This window comes from Oryza sativa, chromosome 8 (assembly GCF_034140825.1).
Source record: "Oryza sativa Japonica Group chromosome 8, ASM3414082v1".
Lineage (NCBI taxonomy): Eukaryota > Viridiplantae > Streptophyta > Magnoliopsida > Poales > Poaceae > Oryza > Oryza sativa.
Window position 1 is genome coordinate 26,025,824 of NC_089042.1, and position 26,193 is coordinate 26,052,016.

Here is a 26,193-nt window from a genome sequence, read left to right on the forward strand (position 1 = left end):
CCATTGAGGTCGAGTAGAGTAGGCATGTCATCCCTTCTCGGAGTCCACCATGTAATCGTACATGGGAAGGAGGATGAAGACCCTAGACTCTAGGTGTTGTATCACGAGCACCCCTTGGCGTCTCATGACAGGCCAAATAGTGTTCATGAGTGCCGAAGATGGGTGGGTGTGTGTCCAAATGGGCACTACATCGCCTTTGGGAGGAATGCATAGGCCACATAGTCCATCCATCATATTAACTACATATTCTCTCAAGTTGCCTCTTAGCATTAATGATGAGGGATAATGTGTATTGAAGACTCAATATCTCTTGGGAGTAGCTTTTTAGGCTCACATGAGAGAATAAGGAGACTACAAGTTAGTCCAGTGTGGATTCCTAGGGGAGATTGACTGCTACATTAAATATAGCGAGGAGTTCAAGGAATTAGTTCGGACTTATGATTATGTACAGTCTTTTTTGTTTGTCTTTCATCAAGGAGAAAAAGAGAGAGCAGGGTAGTTGTAGGGTATAAAAACCCATCCTAAACCCTGTAGAAAAGGTTAGACGTTAGGAATTGGTAAGAACACCAGTCTTCCTAAGCTAGTTGGAGAGCATCCAGAGCTTGTACGAGTTGCTTTGATAGTGACGAATAACATGAGTAGATTTGCTATCTTCGGAAGACCTGAACATGTGTACGTGCTTGTGTTCTTTCTTATTCCCCGAGCACATCTGGACACGCCGTCAGCATCTAGAACCGTACCCCTGGTTGATCCCGATTTATGATTTTTCACGTTTGTCGGTGTTAATACTGGTTTAAAATTAACCAAGACTAAAAAATGGACCGATAAAACAAACACCAAAATTAACCTTAGGATTAAAATTTTAAAATTCAAAATTTGATTGTATGTAAATTGCAAGCTAAGGTACAAGGGAAATCCAACTGAACTACTATATTGTTCAAACTGAGTTTATTATAAACTACTCTATCCATCTTAAAATATAAGTATTCATAGTATTCAACAAAATTAATTTTAGGGTATTGCCTTCTTCACCGACTATACCTGAACTGGCCCTCATTTAACTTTTTACCCAATTAATTTTACCTTAAACCCCAATCCCACTCGAATTGAATGACAAAGGGAGTAACTAATACTACATAATCGAAGGTCTCCCATAAAACGAGCCACAGAGATATTATATCAAAATCATTACCATGACTAAGCATATACTGAACATGATTGCATATATATACTCCATATATGGAATTAATTGAACATTAGTGTTATTCATGCGCGATTAGATAGAACTTAGGGCCATGCTAATTGGCTGCTAGCTAGCTAAATAGAGCTAGAGTTAGCTACTAATTACCTACTAGCTGTTTGCAGCAAGCTGATAGTGCAACCTTAGCTACTAGAGCTAGTGGCCTTGCATGTGTTGATCATCATCTTTACTCTGGAATATGCATATCCAGCTAACAATAATGCATATGCATTGCGTACATTTGATGCATGGCTAACACAACGATCGATCGACGCCGCTCCTACTCGATCGTTTCACCAATGAATAATTCATGATCAGTTTGGCTCTTTCTTCCAAGCCTTTTAATACTATAGCATGTAGTATGAGTAAGAGCTACTTTCTGCAAACCCAAGCTCATGGACCATGCGTGTACTTTATGTTGCAGTGTTGCAGCTAATTACTATGTCTGTTTCTCTATTGATTTTTTAAATAAAGTTTAAACATTTGTCTTATCTAAAATTTTTGTGTAAATATACAAACATTTAAGTCATACTTAAATACTTAAAGAACATTTAACGATAAACACAATAAATGATAATTACATAATTTTTTTAATAAGATGAATTGTTAAATGTATCTAAGAAGTCAACAGCGTCATACATTAAAAAAGATAGAGTAGTTGATATAGACTAGTACTTCAAAATTGAAGTATAGCAACTACAAAAATCCAAGCTGCATTGCATTCCGCGCATTCATCCGCCGACCGATCGATCGATCAGCAGTGATGGGATGCAACATGGGACCTCTTGCTTGATGAACAATAATATGATCATCATACGCCGGTGCCACTACTTCTTATCGTATACACACTCGTCCATAAATTAATAATTTTCATCAGACTAGTATATACCGAGTTGTATGTATGTGTATGCTGCCTGATTAAAAAGGCTGTCGTTTCGGACACAGGTCAAACTTTCAAAGTTAAGCAACAAATTAATAATATATATTTATAAATATTTGGAATATTGCACACATTCTTAAAGTCCCAAGCCTCCGAGGTAGGTTCATATGCTATGGACTTGATCACTTGATTAGAGGAACTTCATCCCAAATATTACATACTCACCGTTGAATTCTTCTTTACAAAATTCTTATCTAGATTCCAAGACTAGGTAAGTACATAGTTAAAATAAAATATAGTACTTCCCCCGTTTCACAATGTAAGTCATTCTAACATTTTATATATTTATATTGATGTTAATGAATTTAGACATATATAACTATTTAGATTCACTTTTGCTTCCACCCTTATGTTATGATGCGATTAACCACCGCATCTACTTGAGAGAGGATCAAATACACAAGCGTTTCATTCCAACCAAATATTCCAGATAACAGATAACGGGGGGATGAGGGAGTCGAATCATTTTTTGAGGTGATCTCGGTGAGAGCACTCCCATTAGATTTGAAGTGCCGGCCATTGACTAGACGAAGAGGAAGGACCAATTTGATCTTGACCAACAACTCGTGCCATGCCAATGCTTGTAAAAACTGCTACCGATCGAGCTTGATCTCATGCCTGGATTGATTGAAACCAGCTAATTAAACACGTGCAATATAATTCAGACTCTTTAACCGATCCAAATCTTGGCATTGTACATGTAATAGTACAAAATATGCATGGCAGATGCATGCTCTGGTTGGCCACATGATCGTCGCGAAACGTGTGATGGACGTACGGCGATCGGGTGAGATGGGATCCCCACATGCATATCATCACCGCTTCATCCGCCTCCTTCTTTGTCCTCATCTTAAGCTAAGCTAAACTGAGACCATAGAGCTTAATAATTGATCAACTATATATACATCTATCCAGTGATTAGTAGTTCTTGTTGTTGCCAGTTGCCTTCTCTTCAGATAGATAGCGAGATTTGATCGATAGATCGAGATAATGATTAACTTGTACATGCAGGTGATCGATGCGTCCTACTACTAGTAGTTAATTTCTCCAAGCTATTTTCAATTCAAAGAAATAGTTTCAGCCTCTGAATAATGGAAGCAAGCGGATCAACCTGATCAAGACGATTAATTGCATCATAATCAACAGAGAGTTATTTAAGAGCTAGCTATTTTTAGGCCTTATCCGTAGGCTGCCTTCACATATATCTCTACACATCGAGATAACAATTTTTACAGACAACTAAAATACATTAATATTTGTGTAGAGATGGTAGAACCAATCGTCTCTTAAAATAACACATGAAAATTATACGTCTCCAGTTTTTTTTTCACGTGAAAGTAACCAGATATATAGCTTGTTTATTTCTAGCTATTTAAGTTCATATTAAATCATTACTCTAGTTTACTAATATATTGACGTACAATTCTTTTGCACGTTCGGGAAAAGAATCTTACTCTAGTTTAGTTTACTTAGTAATTAAATAATTAGATAATTAATATGTCGAGACTTCTGGTAATTTTTATTCTAGTTTCTCCACTGACCAGCGCCATATGAAAAACAATTTCCAACTACGATCGGCTTAATGCCATCTCGAGCGAAAACCATCTCCACATGTGGGCCCTTATGCCAGCCGTTGCCACATATATTTCTTTCATCCCATAAAAAATCAAAATAGAATACAAAAGCACATCCAAATTCACTATATTAAGATATGTTATATCCAATCCTATGCTTCTTTTATAGAGGGAGTACATAAGACCACATGAGTTGCTTGTTTACACTGATACCTTGTAAGTTGTAATGTAAGTTCATGCAGCTTAGTTGCAAGATATATTTGATAGCGCAGTGAAAAGGGGTGTGTGGTTTTAACCTTGAGATCACGTGTTTAATATTTAACACGCTTATAATTTTTTTAGAAAAAAAAATATTTGGAGAGACGATTCTCCCTCGTTTTTATGCAGCTCAGCTGCCAGCTCGATCGACTCGACCAGCTTATGCATTCAGAGATGGACGATGGCTGGCCGTCATGGGGTCCTCCTGCAGCTGGGCATGGTGGTTGCGTCGTTGCGAGCATTCGATCCGATGGGGACGACACATTGCGCCGCTAGGGCCCCCGGATCGATCACTGTTCATCGACGTCTCGTCGGCACCTACCAATCATCATCATCATCCATCACACATTCATTTTCGCAGCAAATCTCTGAATAATTCAGCAGCAGCTCGATCCATCCATCAGATCGCAGGATGAAGCATGTCATCGATCCTGAATTTAGCCTGACGAGACTGCATTTCTGTTTCATCCATACTACTATATGCACCGGCGAAAACTATGCACCGTGTACAGTGTACAGCGTAGAATTCAGAGTTCAGAGTCTCGTATCCTCTCACTGGGTGTTAACTGAAGAATGTTCTCTTGCAGTGATAGTATTAGTTGTTGGCATGAACAGCTAGGAGTAATTAATAGAGATATGACGAGACTGCATTTCTGTTTCATCCATGCACCGTGTACAGCTTAGAATTCAGAATTTAGAGTTCAGAGTCTCTTTTCCCACAAATTTTGACAATTTGACCCTTTGCAAAAAACTATTTTTACAAATAAACCGCCGCCAAAACTTATTTCAAATCTGACCCTTTTACTCAACGCCAAATCGTGTGGCGCTGAATTTAGACACCTCAGCGCCAAATAGCATGGCGCTGAATGTACGTTGGCACGCTGACTTAGTCTCCCATCCGCATGGCACGGCATTCAGCGCCAGCTGACGTGGCGCTGAGGTGTCTAAGTTCAACGCCACATGATTTGGCGTTGAGCAAAAGGGTCAGATTTGAAATAAGTTTTGGCAGCGGTTCATTTGTAAAAATAGTTTTTGCAGAGGGTCAAATTGTCAAAATTTGTGCCTCCCACAGGATGTTAACCGAAGAATGTTCTCTTGCATATACAGTGATATTAACTGTTGGAATGAAGAATTAGGAGTATAATTAATTAATAGAGATATGACTGAGATGTTATCCACTCTGACGACAAATCATCAGGAATCTGTCAAATAAAGCGGCCGGCTATCCTGATGAACCCTAGAAGATTTTCGTCGCTGGAATTGAATCTCCGGGCACTTTGATCAGCAAAACCTGATGTGATGCCAAAACGAGCACCTTGTCGGCTCCGCGGTTTATGCGATTGGACATCACTCACGCTTGATAGATGAGATAATGCGTATGCTTTCATTAGTTGTTGTACTGCAGTACAATTTCTACTCAGTCATGATATCATTATGAATGAAGCTTTGCATTGTCCAAGTTTTTTTTTTTTGCAGATAAATGCATTTGTTAAGACCAGTGCGACCGATCTGAGGACAAGAATTATTGCCCATTGACATTGCGAATGGTAGTGGGCAAACATAATTAAATGTTTGTTTTTTACAAAAATATCATACAATAATTTTAATTAGTTCATCCTTACAGCTCATGTTGCCTTTTTTTTTGTTTTTACTGTTTGGCAAAAGAATTGCACGTTACTATATTAGGGTTTTGTTGTTTATACTAAATATGTTCATGAGTATTTTAGGGCCTGTTCACTTTGATGCCATTTTTAACCTTACTAAATTTTAGTAATGTTGCCAAAAAGTAGTTTGCTGCAAATTTTTGGTAACTACATAACAAATCCTGCTAAAATTTTGGCAAGACAATGTCAAAATTTGGTAAGGTTGAAAATGGCAACAAAGCGAACATGCCTTTAAACTTTTCAATAGTTTACGCTTTTCGTCTTTTTGTTTTAAAATATAGTAACATAGAACACGCAATTAGACATCAGCTACCATTACAAAAGATATATTAGAACAAAGGACATCTTTACTCTCTCTATCTATTATATTATTAAAACAGCTTTGAAAGAAGGCACCACGTTCGCTGTGGAAGTTAGAAATTTCCACATTAATCAGTGAAAAAGAAAAAAAAAGAAGAGTCCAAGTAGAAGTACAATCTAAAAATAGTTAAAATTAGGAATTAAAAATAAGCAATATTGAAACAAGTTTTCATATAGGAACCCAATACGAGATTAATCAAGATTCAAAATAAAAATAAAATAAAATCCAAAATTAGAAAAGGAAAGGAGAGTCCAAGTATAAATACAATTAAAAATAGCTGAAATTCAGAATTAAAAATAAGCAATGTTGAAAGAAGTTTTCATATAAGAACCCAATACGAGATTAATCAAAATTCGAAATAAAAATAAAATAAAATCTAAAATTAGAAAAGGAAAGAAGAGTCTAAGTAGTATACAATTTAAAAATAGCTGAAATTCGGAGTTAAAAATAAGAAATATTAAAAGAAGAGTCCATATAAGAACCCAATACGAGATTAATTAAAATTCAGAATAAAAATAAAAATAAATCTGAAATTAGCAAAAGAAAATAAAAGACGAGTTCAAGTAGGAATACAATTTAAAATTAGCTAAAATTCGGAATTAAAAATAAGCAATATTAAAAGAAGAATCCATATAAGAACCCAATACGAGATTAATTAAAATTTCGAATAAAAATAAAATAATATCTAAAATTAGAAAAATTAAAAGAGAGTTCAAGTAGGAATACAATTAGAAAAGGAAATAAAATCCAAAATTAGAAAAGGAAAGGAGAGTCAAGTAGAAATACAATTTAAAAATAGCTGAAATTCGGAATTAAAAATAAGGAATATTAAAAGAAGAGTCCATATAAGAACCCTATACGAGATTAATTAAATTAGGAATAAAAATAAATAAATCCGAAATTAGCAAAAGAAAATAAAAGAAGAGTTTAAGTAGGAATACAATTTAAAATTAGCTGAAATTCGGAATTAAAAATAAGCAATATTAAAAGAAGAATCTATATAAGAACCCAATACGAGATTAATTAAAATTTAGAATAAAAATAAAATAATATCTAAAATTAGAAAAATTAAAAGAGAGTTCAAGTAGGAGTACAATTTTGAAACAACTGAAATTGAAAATAAAACATTAAAACATTAAAATAACACAATACGATATTAACTAATTTTTTTTTAAAAAAATCTGAAATTAGAAAAAGAAAAATAAGATTTCAATTAGGCATACAATTTATAAATAACTAAAATTTGTGATAAAAATAAAGATTATTGAAAGAAAAGACCATCTAAAACACATGACGAGATAAATTAAGTAACATGCCTATAAAGGAGTAGAGTGGTGGCGGTTGATACGATATATAGAAATTGTTAATAAAACACTAAATAAAATCCTAATGACGATTAAAAGGAGGGACATCAGGCAGGCCGTAAAGCAAACGAGTAAGGCGGTGCCGGGACTTCTAGAAAGTAAAAAAAAACCCATTGATAATCATATTCATTTTTTAAAATCTCAATGACAATAAAAAGGAGAAGCAGCGGGCGGGATGTATAAGAGTATAGTTACAGAGCCACCGACGGTTGACGGGACTTCTAGAAAATAAAAAATGAATTCCAACGATAGTTATATTCAATCTTTAGAATCACAATGACAATAAATAGTTGGCGGCGGACGGGCTATAGAGGGGCATAGTGGCATCGTTTGATGGGACATCTAAAAATTATAAAAAATAAAACTACAAGTCCAATTTTTAAAGGTTTAAAACTTCTAAAAAGTAAAAAAAAACAATGATAATCATGTTCAATTTTAAAATCTCAATGACAATAAAAAAGGGAGGCAGCGGGCGAGCCGCAGAGGAGTACGATGGTAAAGCTGCTGACGGTTTGGCGAGACTTCTAGAAAGTAAAAAAATGAACCCAAACGATAATTATGTTCGATTTTTAAAATCTCAATGACAACAAAGAGAAGAGATAGTGGACGGGCCGTAGAGGAGTATAATGGCAACGTTTGACAGGACATCTAGAAATTATAAAAATGAAATCCAACGACTCTAAAAGCTATAAAATCCAATTTTTAAAGGTTGCAAGAAGAATGAATAGAAATAGTGGTAGATCGAGCAAGCAAATAAAGAAGGAGATGACATAAGGGGTAGCAACTGGTGTGACTTTTAAAAACTACATAATTATAAACACGAGGATGATAAGATTTGGAATTTCAAAGTCTCATGACAATGAGATAGCCAGATAGCTATTTTATAAATTTTAAGTAAAATCATACTAAAAAATATTATGATTTTGTTTGGGTGCTAGCCGCGCAATTACGCGGGCCAGCCAGCTAGTTAATTATATAATATAACAATATAAAACACGGAATTGACATTGTGGAACATAGGGGTCGGAGTCTCGAAGGTGGCTACAGAGGGGAAGGCAAAAGGCCCACCAACTGCACGGCCCAATACCTGACCAATCGAAACCCAACAGGCCAACACTGCGGGCAATCCCGTTCCGGCCCAACTTAAATGGGCCGTCCGTACCACGGCGGAGCTCCGGCGAGCTGCCACGGCGGACGCGGAGGGATTCTTCGGGATCGCAGAATGTTGGGATCGTACGTTTTCCTAGTACTGAATTCAAACAATTCTCTTGAATCTGATCCAAATTCATCTCTATTTCAGTTGAAAACTGATTTCTACAGTACAGCAACAGAGTACACGGGGTGAAAAGATTTCCCAATTTCACCACCACATCACCGGGCTCGCCTGCCCGATCGCCGGCAGCTGCTGCTGCGGCGGCGGCATGCAGTGCTGCGGCCACCGCCGGAACAGGTACCCCTCGCCGCAGCCGGCCGCGGCACCGGCGCCGGCGAGATGCGCGCCCTCTTCCTCGACCTCCATCGCCTCCGCTGAGCCCTCGCCGTCCTCCTCCTCCTCCTCCTCCGACGACGACGAGACGCCCACAGTATCCTCCGCCATCGAATCCCCCGCCGCTGCCGGCGCGGAGCCCCACGGGACAAGGGCCATGCCGGCGCCATCCTCTTCTTCTTCTTCGGCGCCGGACAACAGCCGCCGCACCGTCCGGCTGTCCGCCTCCCGCAGCATGTCCCGGATCCACTCGGCGCCAGCGCGGAGGCTGGCCCACGGCCGGAGCCGCCGCCGCAGCTGGCCGAGGAGGCCGACGCCTCCCACAGATTCGACCGGCTCGTACACCACCATAGCCCCTTCACCTACCGCCGCCACCTCCGCCGCCGACGGCGCCTCGCCCATCGCCACGTCGTCCGCCGCCGCCGCGTCGTCATCGCGCACCAGCCGCCTCATCTTGGTCGCGCGGCAAGCGAGCGGGAGCCCGCCGTCGACGTCGCCGGGGCAAATGAACAGCTCAGGCTCCTCCCCGCCCTTCCTCTTCAGCGTCACGCCGCCGCCGGGGGACTCCACGAGCACCACCATATCCTGCTCCACTAATCAATCACCACGTCGCTAATCTCGCCACTTAATCCCGGTGCACTCGAAGGTTAATTCTCGCATCGCAGCGAAGGGGGGAAGCGAAATGGCGGGAGATTTATACGGGGCTCGTCGAGAGAGGAGTGGACGAGTGGAGAAGAAGAAGGCGAGGAAGACCGGAGAAGCTTCGGTTCCATCTCCGGAAGCCTCTAGAATGCGCCTCGCTTCTCGAGACAGCGACAGCGCGTCACCTGGGCGGCCCACAAGGCCACCATTCTGGGCCGGATGGGTGATGGGCCGAATTGGTGGTGGGCCGAATGGCGGAAGCCGAGGAGGGGTGTCGCGCGCGGTTTGGCCGTGTGAGGTGGGGGTTTGAGTTTAGTACCACCTCGGCGAGCGAGGCGGGTGGTGGAGGGGGAGGTGGCTATATAAGGGGGGTTGGGTGTGAGGGTGGAAGGCACGCAGCTGCGTGGTGAGCACAAAGCGAACTATTCTTTCGCCTTTTACTAAAGAATACCGTGTGCGCGCCACAATTAGCAGCATACGCTAAATTTAAATTTAAAGCTTTGTTTTACTAAATCTTGAAATGTTTTGGCGGAAATTCAAAGCTTTCAGCCGTGAGATGTGCCAAATGTTTTTAAGTAATTGTATAACTCTGAAATGCTCAACGAAAGACTACGGGATTAACTTGATGATTTCGAGTTTGAATTGATTTTACCAATGCCTGGGATTAACTTGATGATTTGGGGTTTGAAACTTTGAATTAATTTTACCAATGCTGATTTGGGGTTTGAATTGATTTTACGCCTGAATTATCAGATATCTACAATCGCTCTCTGTAAATTTGGTTTCTATAGAACATACTACAATTTATACTCCACTACTGTTTTAAACCTGGATTTCCTCTGAATTAAATTTACCAATATCTGCAAGTTTTCAGAATTTACAGTGATAATCAGGGAAGACTCATCGTGTCAGAGCTACTCCTGGTCACACCGGACGAGGCGGCCGCGTTTGCTGCACAGCGCCTGCTCGCCGCCGGCCGCCGCCACCACCTTCCCGTAGCTGTACCGGAGCGGCATCCTTCCCAGCAGCCGGTGGAACTCCGTGATGCAATCCCCTCTCTTCTCCCAGTGCGCCGCGCCCCCCGTCGAGCTCAGGCCGACGGCCTTCATCTCCTCGCCACCGGCGCCGGCGCCGGCGTCGGCATCGTCGTTCCTCGGGTCGCCCCAGTCTCTGATGCTGCCGGCCTCCACCAGCACCGGCCCCTCGCCGGACTCCTCGGCGGCGACGAAGTTCATCAGGATGTCCTCGCAGTTGCGCTCCCGGTCCACCACGGCGCGCGCCGCGGCGAGCTCCGGCGAGCAGGAGTACTCGCGGAGGAGGCCCGCGCCGAGGACGAGGAGCTTGGTGAGCACCATGGAGTAGCGCGCCTGCTGCCGCGCCGCCGCGCCGTACGCCCACCTCCCGCGGGCCAGGTCGAGGTGGTGGGACCTCGGGAAGAACCCGACGAGGGTGCCCGGGCGGGCGCGCTGCTGCCAGGCGGCGAACGCGAAGGAGAGCGCGGCGGCGTCCGGGAGCACGTCGTCGTCGGCGACGGCCACGGCGGCGGTGCGGATGGACGGGTGCGGGAGGAAGCGGGAGTTGAGGGAGGCGGAGGCGGTGCGGTGGAGGGTGACGGCCGGCGGGAAGCTTGACAGGAGGCTGTCCGGTGTGGAGGGGTTGGACCAGAGCACGACGACGGCGAGGACGAGCGGGTGGGCGGCGTACGCTCCGGCGATGGCGCGGAGCAGCGGGAGCCGCCGCTCCGAGTAGCCGCTCAGGAGCACCGTGAGCCGGTCCGGCCTCAGCGTGGCCGCGTCCGGCATGGACTCCACTCCGCAGAACGCCTCTTCTTCTTCCACACCGGCTACGGCAGCGGCGGCGGCGGCGAGCGTCGCCGCGAGCAAAAGGAGGCGGAGGCGGCGATGCGACGCCATGGACGCGGTGGCGAGATCTGGTTCAAGTGTTCAACGCTGGAGCCGTTGACTTGTGAGTTAAAAATGTCTCGAGTTGGATTCTGTGTGGGCCCCAGTGTCAGCCTCGGTGGTGAGTGGTCGTGTACGATCCGACGTGGACTCGCGTGGGCCCGGGGCGTCAGGCGCGGGAGCCGTTCGTTTTCCCCGCGGCTTTATCCACACGAGGAGGGAGAGAAGAGGTGGAGAGGGAGAGGCGAGGTGTAAAGAGGCGGAACAATGGCGGCGGCGGCGGCGGCGGCGCAGTGGTGCGGCGCGGCTGGGCTAGACAGGTGGGTGGGCCGGTGGCGGTGTACCTTGTCGCCGGCGGCTCTGCCGGTGCCGTCGCGGCGGACGAGGAGGAAGGGCGGGGTCGTCGGCTGCGTGTCCGTTCCAAGGGAGGTCGCCGCGGCCGCGGCGGTGGAGCCGGCGGCGCCGCCGGAGGCTGAGGCCGAGACAGAGGTTAGTTATCTTGCATGCTCCCTGAGCTCGCCGGCGCTTTGCCGGAGCAGTGTGTGGTGCAACCGTGCAATCCTCACACCGACAGGACGGGCCCACGGGTCAGCGAGACAGCAGTGGTGCCCTGTGGTAGTTCTCTCTAGGAAGTCCAACCGCTTACCATTTGTAACTGTCCTAACCTTGACCTCCCTCCGCCGTCCGATCTACCATAGGCGGTTCAGATCACTAGGGGCACGTTTGGATCCTGGGCAAGGGTCACCCTAGCCTTGCCTGGCAAGGCTATCCGTTTGGAACTAGTAAAATAGCTTGGCTTTTAAGGGCGAGTTAGTTGTACAGGGCGAGAAAAACCTTGCCGGCTAGGGAGAGCCAATTTGGCTCGCTTTCGACGTCAAACTTCACTCGCGTGAAAATATTGTCTGCGGGCGACGCGGACTTCTCCGGAATCGCTGATATTCTCTCCCCGATCAGGAGACGAACTCATTAGCAGCAGCTCAATCCGGAGGCGATCTCATCCGCGTAGACTCCTAGATTTGATTTCTTCTTTATCGTCAGCTCCTAACCTCTTCTTTCTGAGATACATGGTGTGCTGTCTTGTTCAATCGCTCTGTCAGGAAGTTGGTAGAGTTAGAAAAGAGCGTCTTTGAGATCGTTTGCTTTGTGCTAGATGCAGCCTTTGCGTTGCCAAGATCATTTATTATGATGGTACTTGATTAAGGAATTCTCTTGATTTCTCATTTGTGAATCCTAAAATATTATGGGCCATTTTGGTTTGATATCAAAATGTTGCCATACCAATTTTTTGGTAGTTTAAATAGTAAATGTGATGATTTGGTTTGAAGCCAAATATTTTGTAATGACTATATTCAATTTGGCACAATTCTAGAATGTTCTTCACCACAATTCAAAATTTGGCTCTCAATTGACATTGATCTAAAGACACTCATTTACAATTCTACCCTACCAAAATATTGGTAGTGCCAAAACTTGCGTAGAGTTTGGCACTACCAATATATTGGTAGGGTACTAAACCAAACAAGCCATATAACTTTAAGGTAGTAATAAACTACTAGCAAAAGAATGGCTATGGGAAAAAAAACAATGCAAGATTATTAACATGACCAGTGCCTTTTAATTTTTGGACAAAAAAAGGAAGCAAAATAAACTTGGGCAAAGCAATAATTTTTGAAGGATTCAAACAGCTAGCCACTATTCCTTGCCCTCGGAAGCAAACCAACCAAACACAGGGGTACGGCAAGGCTAGCAAGCTGGCAATGAGATGTTTTAGCCTTGCTGAGCCAGGCTAGCGGAGCGAAGGATCCAAACATACCCTAGATCAACACCATTGGTAGCCTTCGCCCTCTCTTCTGATGCTGAGAATCTGACTGTGTGTGGTTTCGATGCAAAAACCATTCGAATCTGATGCTGTTGAACTACCTTGGCTGTGATGATTCTTCTTGTCCTAAGGAAGAAGGTGTAGAGTGCGAAGGTTGCAACGGCGCAGGGTGGCTGCTCTGCGACTTCTGCAAGGGGAAGAAGAACAACGTCAAGTCGGAGAGCAGCCGGATCTACCGCCGCTGCCCGACCTGCAAAGCCGTGAGTTTCGCTCCTCTCTTCAATTTTGCACATTGCCATCACCTTTTTCTGCTTCGTTCCAACACTTTGAACTGGTGCTGCTGTTGCAGGCAGGGTACATCCTTTGCCCAAGATGCAGGGTCTACAAATGCATCACTTATCCAGAGAGCAATGACTCATGAACAGAAGTGAAACTGATCGAGCTGGAAAATCTGGATGAAGATCTGATCCTTTTGATGAGCATGCTTGAGTTGAGTGGATAGACTGCACCGATGAATATAGAACAACCGCACAGCTCTGAATCTGATTGTACTGCGCATTGAAGCAAAATGACTATGTACACAAGTGCATTCTGCATAGCAACATATGCTGTTTATTGTACCTTGCTCTTCCAAACATCAGGCATACCCTGATGTTCCGCCTTTCTTGTTGAGTGAAATGAGGATCATCTTTCGTCCACTCAACATGTCAGCATACCCTGCACTAGTATATACATCAATCCGTTCTTGCCAGAGAATGCTTTTTCTGCTAGCTCGTCCCGGAGGAGCTTATCTGGCCGCTCAGGACATGCATGAATATACAGATTACACCATCCATCAAAATTGAAGGACCGCACAACTTCAACATATACGCAAAAAGGGCTATAAACATATGTTTTTTACTCTGCTATACTATGCTATACTTTGTTCTTTCAATCATCAGGCTGCAATTCAAGGATGATGGAGGAGTAGCTGAGCATGGGGTAGAGATTGGAGTTGAGGAAATGAGAGAACAGGTGGACGGCGTGAGCACGATCAGGCAGGTCGTCGGTGAGGAAGTCATAAGGCGCTGGCTTGCCTGTGTCCACCAGCGGCTCCCAGCGGTAGCCTGGGCGCTCTGGGAGTCCAACAACCGCCGGCAAATGGCTGGCGTTGAAGGCCACGTAGATCTCGCCTTTCGTTTCATCTTTCTGTGATAGACATGGATAAAAGAAATTATCATCTAGCTTCAACTTGATTGTTGTGAAAAAGACGGTGCTTTTATTTTTTGGGGGAAATGGCTGTGTTGTGTGAGAGCATTATGTAGGTACCGTGGAGAAGGCCACGAAACGGCTTGTCTCAGACCAGTCAGGTTTCCCAGGCTGATGGCCATGCCAATGCAACCGTTGAGCTGTTGGGAAGTCTGCGAGGCCAAGGGACTCGCATTGTCTGCAATGTAAAAGAAAACAAAGCATGAGGTCGATGTAGGCTATGGAGACGGTCTCACTTGTTTAGCATGTGGAAGTGTTCCAGAGTAGTTACTTGCGGAATTTGGTCATAAGAGAGCAGAACCGTTGCAAGTCAGAGGATTCTTCTTTCTTGTCCCAGCGGAAATAATTGACCTATAGAAGAACCAAAGATGGATTAAGGGAGGGGTTTAATGACAGCTGATTCGAAAAATACACCATCACATTGGACTGACATAATGGTCATGGCAGTATGTGTTGTTGTTGCCTCCTTTTGTATGGCCATATTCATCGCCCATGTAGAACATCGGAACACCCTAAAGAATTAAGAGAAAGTAATAGTTTAAAATGTTAAATACTGCAGAAGATGTGACTAATGAAAGTGGCAAGTACAGAACTAGCATCTTAACGTCATCCTACATTTTGGCAAACGGTCTAAGATAATTAAAGAGGTCAGATAATAAATCTTACTTGAGAAACCATGAGAGAAACAAAGAAATTGCGCATTTGCCTCTTCCTCAATCTTTTGACCGACAAACCTGCAAATTCTCCTTCCTACATTGTTGACATGAAATTGTAAATGCGCATTCTATATAAGATTCTCAACTGCAAATTGAAAGAAAACTAATTACTTTGAAATTGCTAATGTATATCAGGTCTGCGCCTCTGGTGAGGCAAACGGAGCGCAAATCCTAGTCACTGAGCTCACATGGTTTTCCCACCAGCATCAAATCCTAGTGACTGGACTCATGGTTTACCTACCACCAGTAGTAACCTTCATCCATAAGTCCCATAACTCATCTCATTTACAAAATACAACACACATTTTCATCTTTAAGAAATACAGGAAGTTTACAGACCATGATATTTGGTAGGGGAAACCTTCATCACACTAATGGTTTAGCTATCGAGTAAAGCCATTGTAAGATTATCGGGCATTTGAATAGAAGTAAAACAAGAACTATGCATAAACATTATAGTGCAGTATTACCTCCCCACAGTTCCAGCTGAGGTTATGATTTTCTCCATCTCTATTATCCTCACCATTTGAAGAGTTGTACTTCTTGTTATATGTCACCAAATCAGCCAGCGTAAATCCATCATGCGCACACACAAAGTTGATACTGTGCCAAGGTTTCCTCCCCCCTGCCTGATTAATAAAGGAATATTTGTAATGGCAAATACAAGTGACAGCTTTGATTCTTATGCAAACCTAAAGGAAATGTGAAGTAAAAAACAAATTACATAGACTAGAATGAAGCTACTTTGCATTGGTACTTCTCTGTGTATTTTTAAGTGTCAGAAATGTACTAGTCCAATTGGCTATCAGTATCTAACATAACCTCTTTTCACAAAGAGAAATGGACAAAAGAAAATAAAAATGGCATGGAGGTTATTTTTTCAGAGGTTAGGCCAAATAGAAGCCTCACCAGACACAAGAGCACCCCAAAAAATGAATGAAAAGAAAACAAGACCATTTTCTTTACTCGCAAGTCGTGTGTTAAAGGCTATGCGTGGATCTAGAATTATAACTGTAAGCTTCATGCACTATTATCACCAGTTCATCGTGTGGCATTTCCAAAGACCCCATCCAATTTGCATTGTACCCGATCCATCTAAAGGTATTTCACTATGTACCTGGTATAGATGTGGACTTCCACACAAACATTCAGCGAAACCACCAGCAAATCCATCTGTGCCTTTAATGAATTGACGAACAATGTCCCGGTACTGGAGAAACAAGCACATAATATAAGTCAGTGCTATGATAAAACAACAATTACACATATAAAGTGGGAACTATGTTAGATGTTGGTTTAACTTTAGATGGATGCAGATCATATGTTATAACTCCAAAGTTCAGTGTCTAGCTCAAATATAAGCTTAGTATACTGTTGTTTCTTACTTTTTCATAACCCATGCCCTGCTAAAGAACAAAAGGCGTATTTATGTATTGTTAGCAGTAGCCCTGAGAAATAGCTCACCGTTCAGTTCATGTATTATCTTCTGTGTACATTTATGGGCAGAATAATTTATGTGTTTGCCTTTGAAGTTTAGTAAAATAATGTTATGTTAAATTAGACATGTCTCATATATAACCTCTATTTAGTGTATGCAAGGAAACATTTGTTTCCTTAGAAAATCGAATAGATCAAGATATGCAGTTGTTACCTTTCCATTCCATTCTGACCAAATTTTCCAGTGAGGAAATTGACCTACTTGATAGAGGCCTCCCGCATCCCATGCTTCAGCAATGAGCTATAAATGCAACCGGATATACGAATAAGAGGATTTCACAAGGATACAACAACGTGCTAATTATATCATACTCCCTCCATTTGATATTATAAGTCCCTTTTGACTTTTTTGTCTATAAATTTGATCAAACCTAAAGAAATTTGACATATAAAAAAGTCAAAACGACTTATAATATGAAACAGAGGTAGTACATACTATTATGATATTTGGTGTAGATATTTTCTTTATATCAGAACAAAAGAATTACTTGTGTAGAAAAATAAATTCATTGCCAAAAATATGAATGGTAACATTACTGGTATGAATGTACTAGAAATTGTAGATGCGCAACAAAAGTCAGAAAAAGTAGTAACCTTGACATCTCCAAGAATTGGATCATTGCTGATCATGTCAATAAGTGGTGGAGTAGCAAGAGGTGTCCCTGTCGTAGTCATGTCACCTTCTACTGGACTTCCATACACATTAACTGGATCCCAAAGACTTGTAAAAGTAACAGGAAAAAAATAAGACTCTTCTGGAAAGACAAAACACGGCCAAAATAAAATAAAATAAATGAACTGCCGTTTACCTGCATCCTCTGGTCATTATGGATGCAAGATCAAAACGAAAACCATCAACATGCATTTCTGTCACCCAGTATCTGCAATGTCAAAGCTATTTTGTTTAGAATAAAGCAAACAAAAATAAGCACACCAAAGATATCATGAAAAATGGCCTAACAGGAGATTCAAGCATATTACAACAAACATGGCAGTTCTTTGATTTATTTATTATTAATGAGCATAAAAAAATGATAAGATGATGGGATATAGTTTCCCTGCTTTATTAGAATATAGAAGAATATCCAAGTGTACATATACTCAAGCACTGAAACATCATCAGTATGTGTTTTGAAAACAGAAAAAAGCAATTTGCTGGAGATTAAAAGAATAAAACCCTTACAGGCTTGCAATTGAAGTTCTTGACAAAATGATAAGCAGTGAGAAGAGATCAATAACTGTTTTACTGTGCAGTATATATATATATTTATAACTGTACCTTAAACAATCTACAATAAATTCACGGACCACAGGATGATTACAGTTGAAGGTATTCCCACAACCAGAATAATTGTAAAACTCTCCCTGTAGGCACAAACACCCTTCAAATTCTTAGATAGAATTACATAATAAAACTGCATTATATACATCTCTGAAGAAAAAAAAAGAAATGTTTCCACAATGAGCAATATAACGCACCTTAGGGGCAAGCATATAGTATGTGCTATTATCTATCCCCCTAAATGATAATATTGGTCCTTTCTCATTACCCTCGGCTGTATGATTGAAGACAACATCCATGATCACCTAATAGAGTATCCCCACGTAAAAAAATATGTTGAGAAAGCAGCAATTACTAAACAAGAATTAGCTATATCAACTTGGTTACCTCAATTCCCCGTTTGTGAGCCTCTCTAACAAAAGTTTTGAATTCATTTATGGCATCACGGCCACAGTTTCTTATCCCACCTGATGAATATCTTATCATTGGTGAAAAAAAGTTTATCGTGGAGTATCCCCAGAAGTTCATCCTGGTAAGATAGTGAGCAGTTTATATGAAATAATATAAAAAATGATTGAATTTCTATGAAAATATGAAAAATCATAATAATGTAAAAACATGTATGGATGTACACAGTACACATGTTACAAGAAAGTAAGTGCGTAACTGCAACATTCCATGCAAATGAAGGGAAAAAGGTAAACTGAGTTTAGAGATGGAAAAAAAAATCACATTCAAGAATCTAGACAAAGAAAAGGCTGTTATGCTGCAACTATGCAAAATCTATGCATGTGGAACCTCTTATAAGAGTGGGAGATTTGGGCTATCAATTATTCAAATGTAATACGATATTGATGTGACCAACATTAATTATTGTTTACATCTCACAAAGAAAAACTAGTTTATTTTATCAACTTATAAAAGTCAAGATGGTAGCGTTAGCAGTAGGTCATATCTATCATGTCTACACAAACACCTTATGCAAAATAGTTGACTGGATGTTAACCAATGCACAGTTTAGAAGGGGGAAATCAGTTTTGCGAGAGTAAGATTCGTTAGGCCCCATTCAAACACTGCTTATAGCTCAATTCTGGATGTAAGTCTGCATACTTGGAAGAGCAGCTGAAGTACTCCAGCTCATTGAATTCATGGCAGGGCATCAACTCTACACAGTTAACTCCAAGCTCCTGTAGAGGGGTTATTCCAGATTTAAATTAAGAATAAACACACAACTAAAAATATAAACAGGCTATTATTACAGCTATTCACTTAATGGACCACTCATGAACAAAATAAGAAAAAAAATGCTGGGACACTAAGTAAATTTGTCAATGCATAGACCAAATTTTAAGTGTTCTATCACAAAGTACAGCATAGGTCTTAGAAATACTTTTTTTCGCCGGGAAGGTCTTAGAAATACTTGATTATGGTTAAGTTGTAGAATAGGATATCTTCAGCAAAAGCCATGCAAAATCTAGATGTACGTGAAGATCTTATAAAAAATGAATATGTAACAGTCTTATAAATTGCTCTGTGGCCCAATAGCTTCTTGACCGAACTAGGTAATTAGTAAAATGCACCTTCAGATAGTCAAGCTTTGATATAGCCCCAATGTAAGTCCCTGGATGTTCTACATTGCTTGAACTGTGCTTTGTAAACCCACGTAAATGCATCTCATAGATTACAAGATCCTTCTGAGGATATCTCAGAGGTAGGTCACCTTGCCAATCAAACTGCAAATGCAAACATTTTACTGTGAGATTTAATATCATAGACAGTAACAACAACAAATTAATGCAATTCATTTTTTTACAAGGCACATAAATGCAATTCCACTTCATAGCAGCAACGAATAAATGGAATTCCTTCGGAAAAAAAAAAATCATGTTCTTTTCCACTTGCAAACAAATATTATTATTATTATTATCAAAATTACAATATTAGAAAAAAAGATGCAAATCTTAGTTGTACATTCAGCAACCAGATAATCGGATAATGACTGCCTCGGGTAGTCGGGTATCAGATCAAAAGAGGATAAATGGAAACAAGTGGGAGTTAAAAAAAAAAGGAAACTGATTCGTTGGCATACCGTACTGTACGGAAGAGGGATCATGCCAGCCATTTGAGGCCAGCAATCGCCACCAGGACCGGGGACACCATACTCTCCTCGGCTTATCACTGCCTACAGTAATAGAAAAAAACTGCAGATAAGCGCCTCCCAAAACTAGTACAATCACAAACATAGGAGAAGAACACCAAGAAGGCAAAATGAAGCTAATGCATCACCTTGGCATAAGGATCCACCACGACATTGGAGACATCGAAGTACTGGCCGCAGTGAGGGGCGAACATACCATCGAACCTGTACCCGTACAGCATGTTGTGCAGCTCGCCTTCGATGAAGACGTGCCACACATTCCCCGTCCGATTGAACAGAGGATCAAGCGGAACCTCCTCAGTCACCTCATCCTGCACCATCCCACACAATGCAAAACCACCTCAACTAATCATCGGATTAAAAAAAAAACAGAGCCACTGAAAACGAAAGGAGAACTTCGCGAGGAACGCGTGACACCGTTGTGGTGGTCTGAAGCGAGCTCACCGCCTCGAGATCGTCGGGGGTGAAGAGGCAGAGCGACGCGGCGGATGCGCCGGCGGAGTAGACGGCGAAATTGACCCCGCCGTCGAGCGCGGTGGCCCCGAGCGGCGCGGGCATTCCGGCGAGCACCCTGCACGCGCCACCCAGCGCGTACCTCTCCGGCATCACCACCGCCTCCACCTCCTCCTCCTCCTCCTCCACACCCTCCTCCTCATCCTCCCCGACCCCGACCTCCACCGCCGAGGCCACCGACCTCCTCAACCCCACCCGCCTCCCCGCGTTCCCCGCCGAAAACGCCGCATTCCGCCGCCTCGCCCCGCCGCGCAGCCACGGCCCCGGCCCCGGCCCAGGCCGCCCCGGGGCCGCCGCGACGACGAGCGGGCGCGCGGAGAGGCAGTGCGGGAGGCTCGCCATGGCGGAGAAATTGCGAAATCTCCGATCGAGAGAGGCGATCGAATTGTGAATTTTCCGGTGGATTATTTATAGTTGGGGATTCGAGTTCGTGGGGAGTGTGAGGACTGAGGAGTCCGCGCGACTGAGATGAAGGGGAAGCGTGTGCGTTGCGCGCCGCGCGAGGAGGCGGGGGAGGAGGTATCACTGTCTTGCTGACATGTGGGGCCGGAGGGGTGGGTCCCACTGTATAGCTGACGTGTGGGGCCGGTGGGTGGTGGGGTGGGGGGGGGGGGGGGCGTCGCGTTGCGGCGCGCAGCCGCGCACCGTCCACTTGCACATGCAGGTAGGCGGTGAGGCTGTTGCTCTTTTTTCGGGATGGGGCCCACGTGCATGGGCTTTTCGTGGGGGCCGCGTGCAGTCGCTTCTAGATATTTTCCCTTTCTAGATTCAGAATGTTTTTTTTTGTACTTTTTTAATACAGATTCAGATGCTCTTTGTAATAATAAAGTACTATTTAAGAGAACATTTTGTGAGCAATGTTGAACATTCAACTGAAACAATTTAAACTAAGGGCTTTGCTTTTTTTATTAACATTTTTAACCTACCAATTTTTGGTAATGTTTAACCTTCAACTAAAACAATTTAAACTAAGGAATATTTACTTTGTTGTTATTTTTAACCCTACTAAATTTTGGCATTACCAAATTTTAATAGGACAACAAACCAAACTCATTATTGTTATTGCTATCTTACCAAATTTTGAAAAAACAGGAAGCTTCCACTCTCAAAAACTCTACCAATTTATCCCGTTACACTGACATAAGTAATGATATTGCACGGTTCTGATGTACGAGAGGTAAATTTCATCAGTAGATAGCACGAAAACGCCTCATATGACATAACTTCAATTGGTATAGGCACAACCGTAGATATAGATATTTATTTGCCTTTAATAAAAATTGAACAAAACACAGCATTAGCTGTAGACATATGGCCAGATGTCACAGGTGTGACGTCGGTGCTGCCACATCACATTAGCATCTATACCGCACGTGCAAGACAGGGAGATTAAAAAAAATATCAACAACTGGGTCAGGCTTGTACCATTATCTATATGATTCTGTTTACTTACGGATTACTACAACTAATCAAGTTCTTTTTTCTATTGGAATTACATGTTGATTCCAACAACCACCTCTCTCCTTTGTTAAAACTTCTCTTAGTGTGAACCATTCCTTCTAGGTGTCGTGTGCTTGTTTTGTTTTCAGTAGCAGGATCAGATGTAGGCATGTGGTGTGGCCGTCTTTTTCTTCTCCTAACTAGTCTCTCAATGCTATAGATTTGTATTTTTTTTCCTGCTATATCAATAGAAACGTCGCACTACCGTATGGCTTGATTCGAAAAAAAAAACCTGCTCTTCGTGTGGGTTGTGCTGATGGCTTGCGTGGCTGCTTGTCCATATATGCTTTCGGCTGTTGGTACGTATTGCAGATTGTCGCTACGTATAACTGCACTTTCGGCGGATTTCTTTGGAGTGCAGTGCAGCGTGTACACTGTCGTGTACGCGAAGCACGGGCACCAGCCGCACCACGAAAAAACGTGACGCCGTAGAAGGCCGTAGCAATCTGGGCCGTCCACCTCGCGCAGCCCATCTTGAAATCCAGTGCGCGGCCTGCGTATGCACGTGGGCCGTGTGGCCTTCTCCACGCTGTTCAACAGACGGCTTGGGCCGAGAAAAACTAGCCCATCTTTGAGCCTTGCTAATGGGCTTGGCTGTAAAGCGGCACAGGCACAAGTAACGGCCCATGCCCATGCAAAAGTAACGGCACAGTGTACAGCTCCTGTGTACAAAATTTTTCTAGCAAAGGGTTACGAAAGTTACTACATCCTTTTCAAGTTAAAAAACATTTTGACTTTAGTCAAAGTCAAATTGTTTTAATTATAACTAAGTTTATAGAAAAAAATAATATTTTCAACTCAAGACAAATTTTTTGTGAAAATATATTCAACTATTGATTTAATAAAACTAATTTGATATTATAAATATTAATTACTATATTTATCTATAAACTTAGTCAAAACGTCTTATCACCTTAAACGGAGGAAGTATTTATTTAGCACTTTTAGATATTTGTTAAACGCTAATAGGCTAAATATACAATGAAATTTCCAAGCCATATACATGACACACAAGTTTCTAAAATCTATTTAGTCCATCTCGAGATCCGTATATCACTTCATTGATACTTTTATACTTGGTTCTTAAAAAAATATCAACTCGAAATTTTATGATTGGATATGAGCGCCTACATCGTACCGTAAGCTTTTATTCCGCCAACACCACACCATCACCATGGATCGTATGTACGGATCTTTTACTTTTTAAGGTAAAAAGAAAGAGCTTTATTAATTATAATTATAAAAATAGCGATTATATCTCTGATACAATAGTCTAGGCCGGATTCCTACGGGAACACACAATCTCATCTGTGCAAGCTCTTAAGCCTCTTTTGCTTCAGCAATCCTTGCTTCAATTCCCAGGCATCTCTCAAAGTCTCAATGGACAACTTAAGGGGCTTAGACAACTTCAGTGATATCCATATCCAATATTGTTGGAATATGGATCAATTCCATCGCCACTAAAAGACCTTTTAGGGTGTGTTTGGATAATGAAAAATGTGGCATGGAATTAGGATTGGGAAATAAATGAAGAGTTAGGATTAAATGGAAGAGGGATAATGAATTGTTAGAATTTAAAGATGTCTTTTAGTGGGTGGGAAATCATTTTCCTATCCCATTAGCCAAACACTCCCTTAAACCATGATAGTGCGTTGGCCTAAACTACAACGCCACACAAATATAAGGTTCTATGTGCCGCTAATGGGCATGTTCGGCTGCAAGGTGCAGCAGCTGTACCACAGTGTTACTGCTACAACTACTTACATAAAGTACTGTTCTGGCCGGCTGCACCACAGCCGTATGAGTGCAGCCGAACAGGCCCAATAACACAAGGCCTTTGCAAACTACAGTCTCCATTAATAATTCATGAACCAAGGGGCAGATCTAGAATATTCCAAGCCTAGTGCTCAATAAGTTTGCTTTTATCCTTTTTTTTTAGTTTTGAAGTGCAAATTTCAATGCGTATTTAAGCTCAGGAGTACGATTGCAGCCCTGGCTATCTCTCGCCCTACCTGCCCCTGCTTCACTTGCTTCTTCACTACTCCCTCCGTTTCACAATGTAAGACTTTCTAGCATTACCCACATACATATAGATGTTAATGAATCTAAACACATACGTATGTCTAGATTCATTAGCATCTAAATGAATGTGAGCAATGCTAGAAAGTCTTACATTGTGAAACGGAGGAAGTATCTTCTTAAATGCATCGTCGACATATTGTTCAAGTGGATTATATGAATTTCTAGAATCTTGAAAACTATTGGCGGAACTCCATCTCACCACGTGTTATATTTTGAACTACTAATTTTGGTTTTCCCTATGGAACTTGAAATCCCTGGGCCCTTGGGCAACCCTGATGGACAAAGTACATTAGGGAATAGGAATTGTCTAATTTTCATATGTATATTATCTTATATAGTGAAAGCAGCAATCTTTCTTACACGAGAATACGCCACATCGTAAAAAAACATATATCAACCATTGAATAAAGAATTTAGATAAATAATAGCCATGGGATCAAAAAGGTTACATATGCATTAAAAAAATAACAATGGGATAAACATATAGGAATTTCTGGAGGTTTCTAGTGCCCCCTCTTAGACACATGGTACAAAAAGAGGGCAAAGATAACGAAGAAAACAAAAACTAGGGGGTTATAGTGATTTCTATAACTAAATCTATAGTTAGCTAGACCAATATATACTTTGTAAATAAATTAACTCGTGCTAAAACCTTCTGTAAACTAATAGACCGTATACAAGTTCTTATACGGAATTAAAAATCACGCATCGCGTGACTAAGTGGCTTGTTTATTGAAATCTTTACAACTTTTTATCGCTTTTCTTGTCCTTGATGGCAGCCACCCCTCTCATAGTCTCATTTTCCATGCGAACAAAATATTTTCTCTATCGAATGAAAGGTTGAATAATGTAAATGTCCTAACTCAGGCATAATTAACTAGACACAAACTTAATGCATGTGCTTCATATGTGCACCGTCCCACAACATTTTCATTAGATATTCTCTAATGCATGAGAGCCGCACAATCTGGTGGTACGGTTTTGTACAAACAGGCTACAAGCTTCATAGAGTACCATTTCTGTTAATTAACTGTATAAAGTACCAGTGGTCAACATCTTTTAAAGTTTAGGCCATACATCGATTAATTGCATGGTCAATCACTTGAAGTCCTTAGTCTTACACATATAGTACTCGATCGTTGATCCAAATACGGTGTACGGACCAAGGTCGGCAACATTTCTTGATTTGCATATGGATGTATGTACAAGTACACAAAACCTGATCTAAGTAATCAACATAAACGAGGTCATAATCTGATCATTTCTTGCATGGAAGTATGCACAGTGGTATTCTTTTTTTCATTATGACCGTTTTTTTCCTCGATTTTCATTAGCACGCTATCCAAATCGTTAAACGGTGTCCCTGTGTAAAAAACTTCTATATATAAGTTGCTTTAAAATATCAAATAAACCTATTTTTTTAAGTCTGTAATAATTAAAAGTTAATAAGTTATGCACTAACATCTTTCTCATTTTGAGTGCTTTAATTTTATCTTCATCTTATCAATCTCAAACATAACTAAACTCCATCTAATTAAGGAAGACGAGTGAGGTCAGAATTTGATCAGACGATAAAGTGAGGCCAAATTAAACTCAAATTAAACTCATGGGTATATGTCAAGTAGCAGGTATACGGCCGTGGCGGCCGGCACAGCCTCAGTTTTATTGGATGAGATATACGTTGATAAGGCAACAGTGGTTGGATGGTACTACTCCCTCAGCCTCTCAAACTTATAGGTACTAGCTGTAGTAGACGGCGGGTAAATACGTAATCGATGACTTTCAAAATATTAACTATAGCTAATACATAGAAAAGATATTTTTAGGAAAAAGTGACTCCAATAGATTTGTCATTTAAAATGATTTATTTTTTATATGCATGATTAAAATTAAATGTAGAAATGAACTGAGCGTACCTTAACTGGTAAGGTATCTTACGGGGAAATCT

At 41.7% G+C, this 26,193-nt stretch overlaps 4 protein-coding genes and 1 non-coding gene across 5 annotated transcripts; 2 read left to right on the top strand and 3 right to left on the bottom strand.

Moving 5' to 3' along the window:
* Positions 1-8,676: 8,676 nt before the first annotated feature.
* Positions 8,677-9,553, bottom strand: LOC4346066 (uncharacterized). The gene has a single exon (XM_015793514.3). The coding sequence runs from the start codon at positions 9,467-9,469 to the stop codon at positions 8,762-8,764; it is 708 nt and encodes a 235-aa protein (XP_015649000.1). The 5' UTR covers positions 9,470-9,553; the 3' UTR covers positions 8,677-8,761.
* Positions 9,554-9,922: 369 nt separating this feature from the next.
* LOC107282064 (glycosyltransferase family protein 64 C3) lies at positions 9,923-11,442 on the bottom strand. The gene has a single exon (XM_015794757.3). It carries the CDS (start codon positions 11,440-11,442, stop codon positions 10,444-10,446), a length of 999 nt encoding a protein of 332 aa, XP_015650243.1. The 3' UTR covers positions 9,923-10,443.
* Positions 9,927-10,045, top strand: LOC112936243 (U5 spliceosomal RNA). Its single transcript, XR_003238370.1, has one exon. It is a non-coding gene; the product is annotated as a U5 spliceosomal RNA (small nuclear RNA).
* Positions 11,443-11,585: 143 nt separating the features above from the next.
* LOC107278752 (uncharacterized) lies at positions 11,586-14,436 on the top strand. Its single transcript, XM_015794758.3, has 3 exons — positions 11,586-11,919; positions 13,381-13,509; positions 13,599-14,436. The coding sequence occupies exons 1-3, from the start codon at positions 11,698-11,700 to the stop codon at positions 13,668-13,670; spliced, it is 423 nt and encodes a 140-aa protein (XP_015650244.1). The 5' UTR covers positions 11,586-11,697; the 3' UTR covers positions 13,671-14,436.
* Positions 14,085-21,152, bottom strand: LOC4346068 (isoamylase 1, chloroplastic-like). The gene is made up of 18 exons (NM_001422649.1): positions 20,595-21,152; positions 20,279-20,461; positions 20,082-20,174; positions 19,573-19,725; positions 19,103-19,179; positions 18,380-18,521; positions 18,190-18,297; positions 17,990-18,075; positions 17,520-17,591; positions 17,305-17,431; positions 16,865-16,951; positions 16,331-16,423; positions 15,684-15,842; positions 15,164-15,247; positions 14,929-15,009; positions 14,769-14,848; positions 14,558-14,675; positions 14,085-14,437 (listed from the first exon to the last, which is right to left on the bottom strand). The coding sequence occupies exons 1-18, from the start codon at positions 21,003-21,005 to the stop codon at positions 14,180-14,182; spliced, it is 2,412 nt and encodes an 803-aa protein (NP_001409578.1). The 5' UTR covers positions 21,006-21,152; the 3' UTR covers positions 14,085-14,179.
* Positions 21,153-26,193: the final 5,041 nt, after the last annotated feature.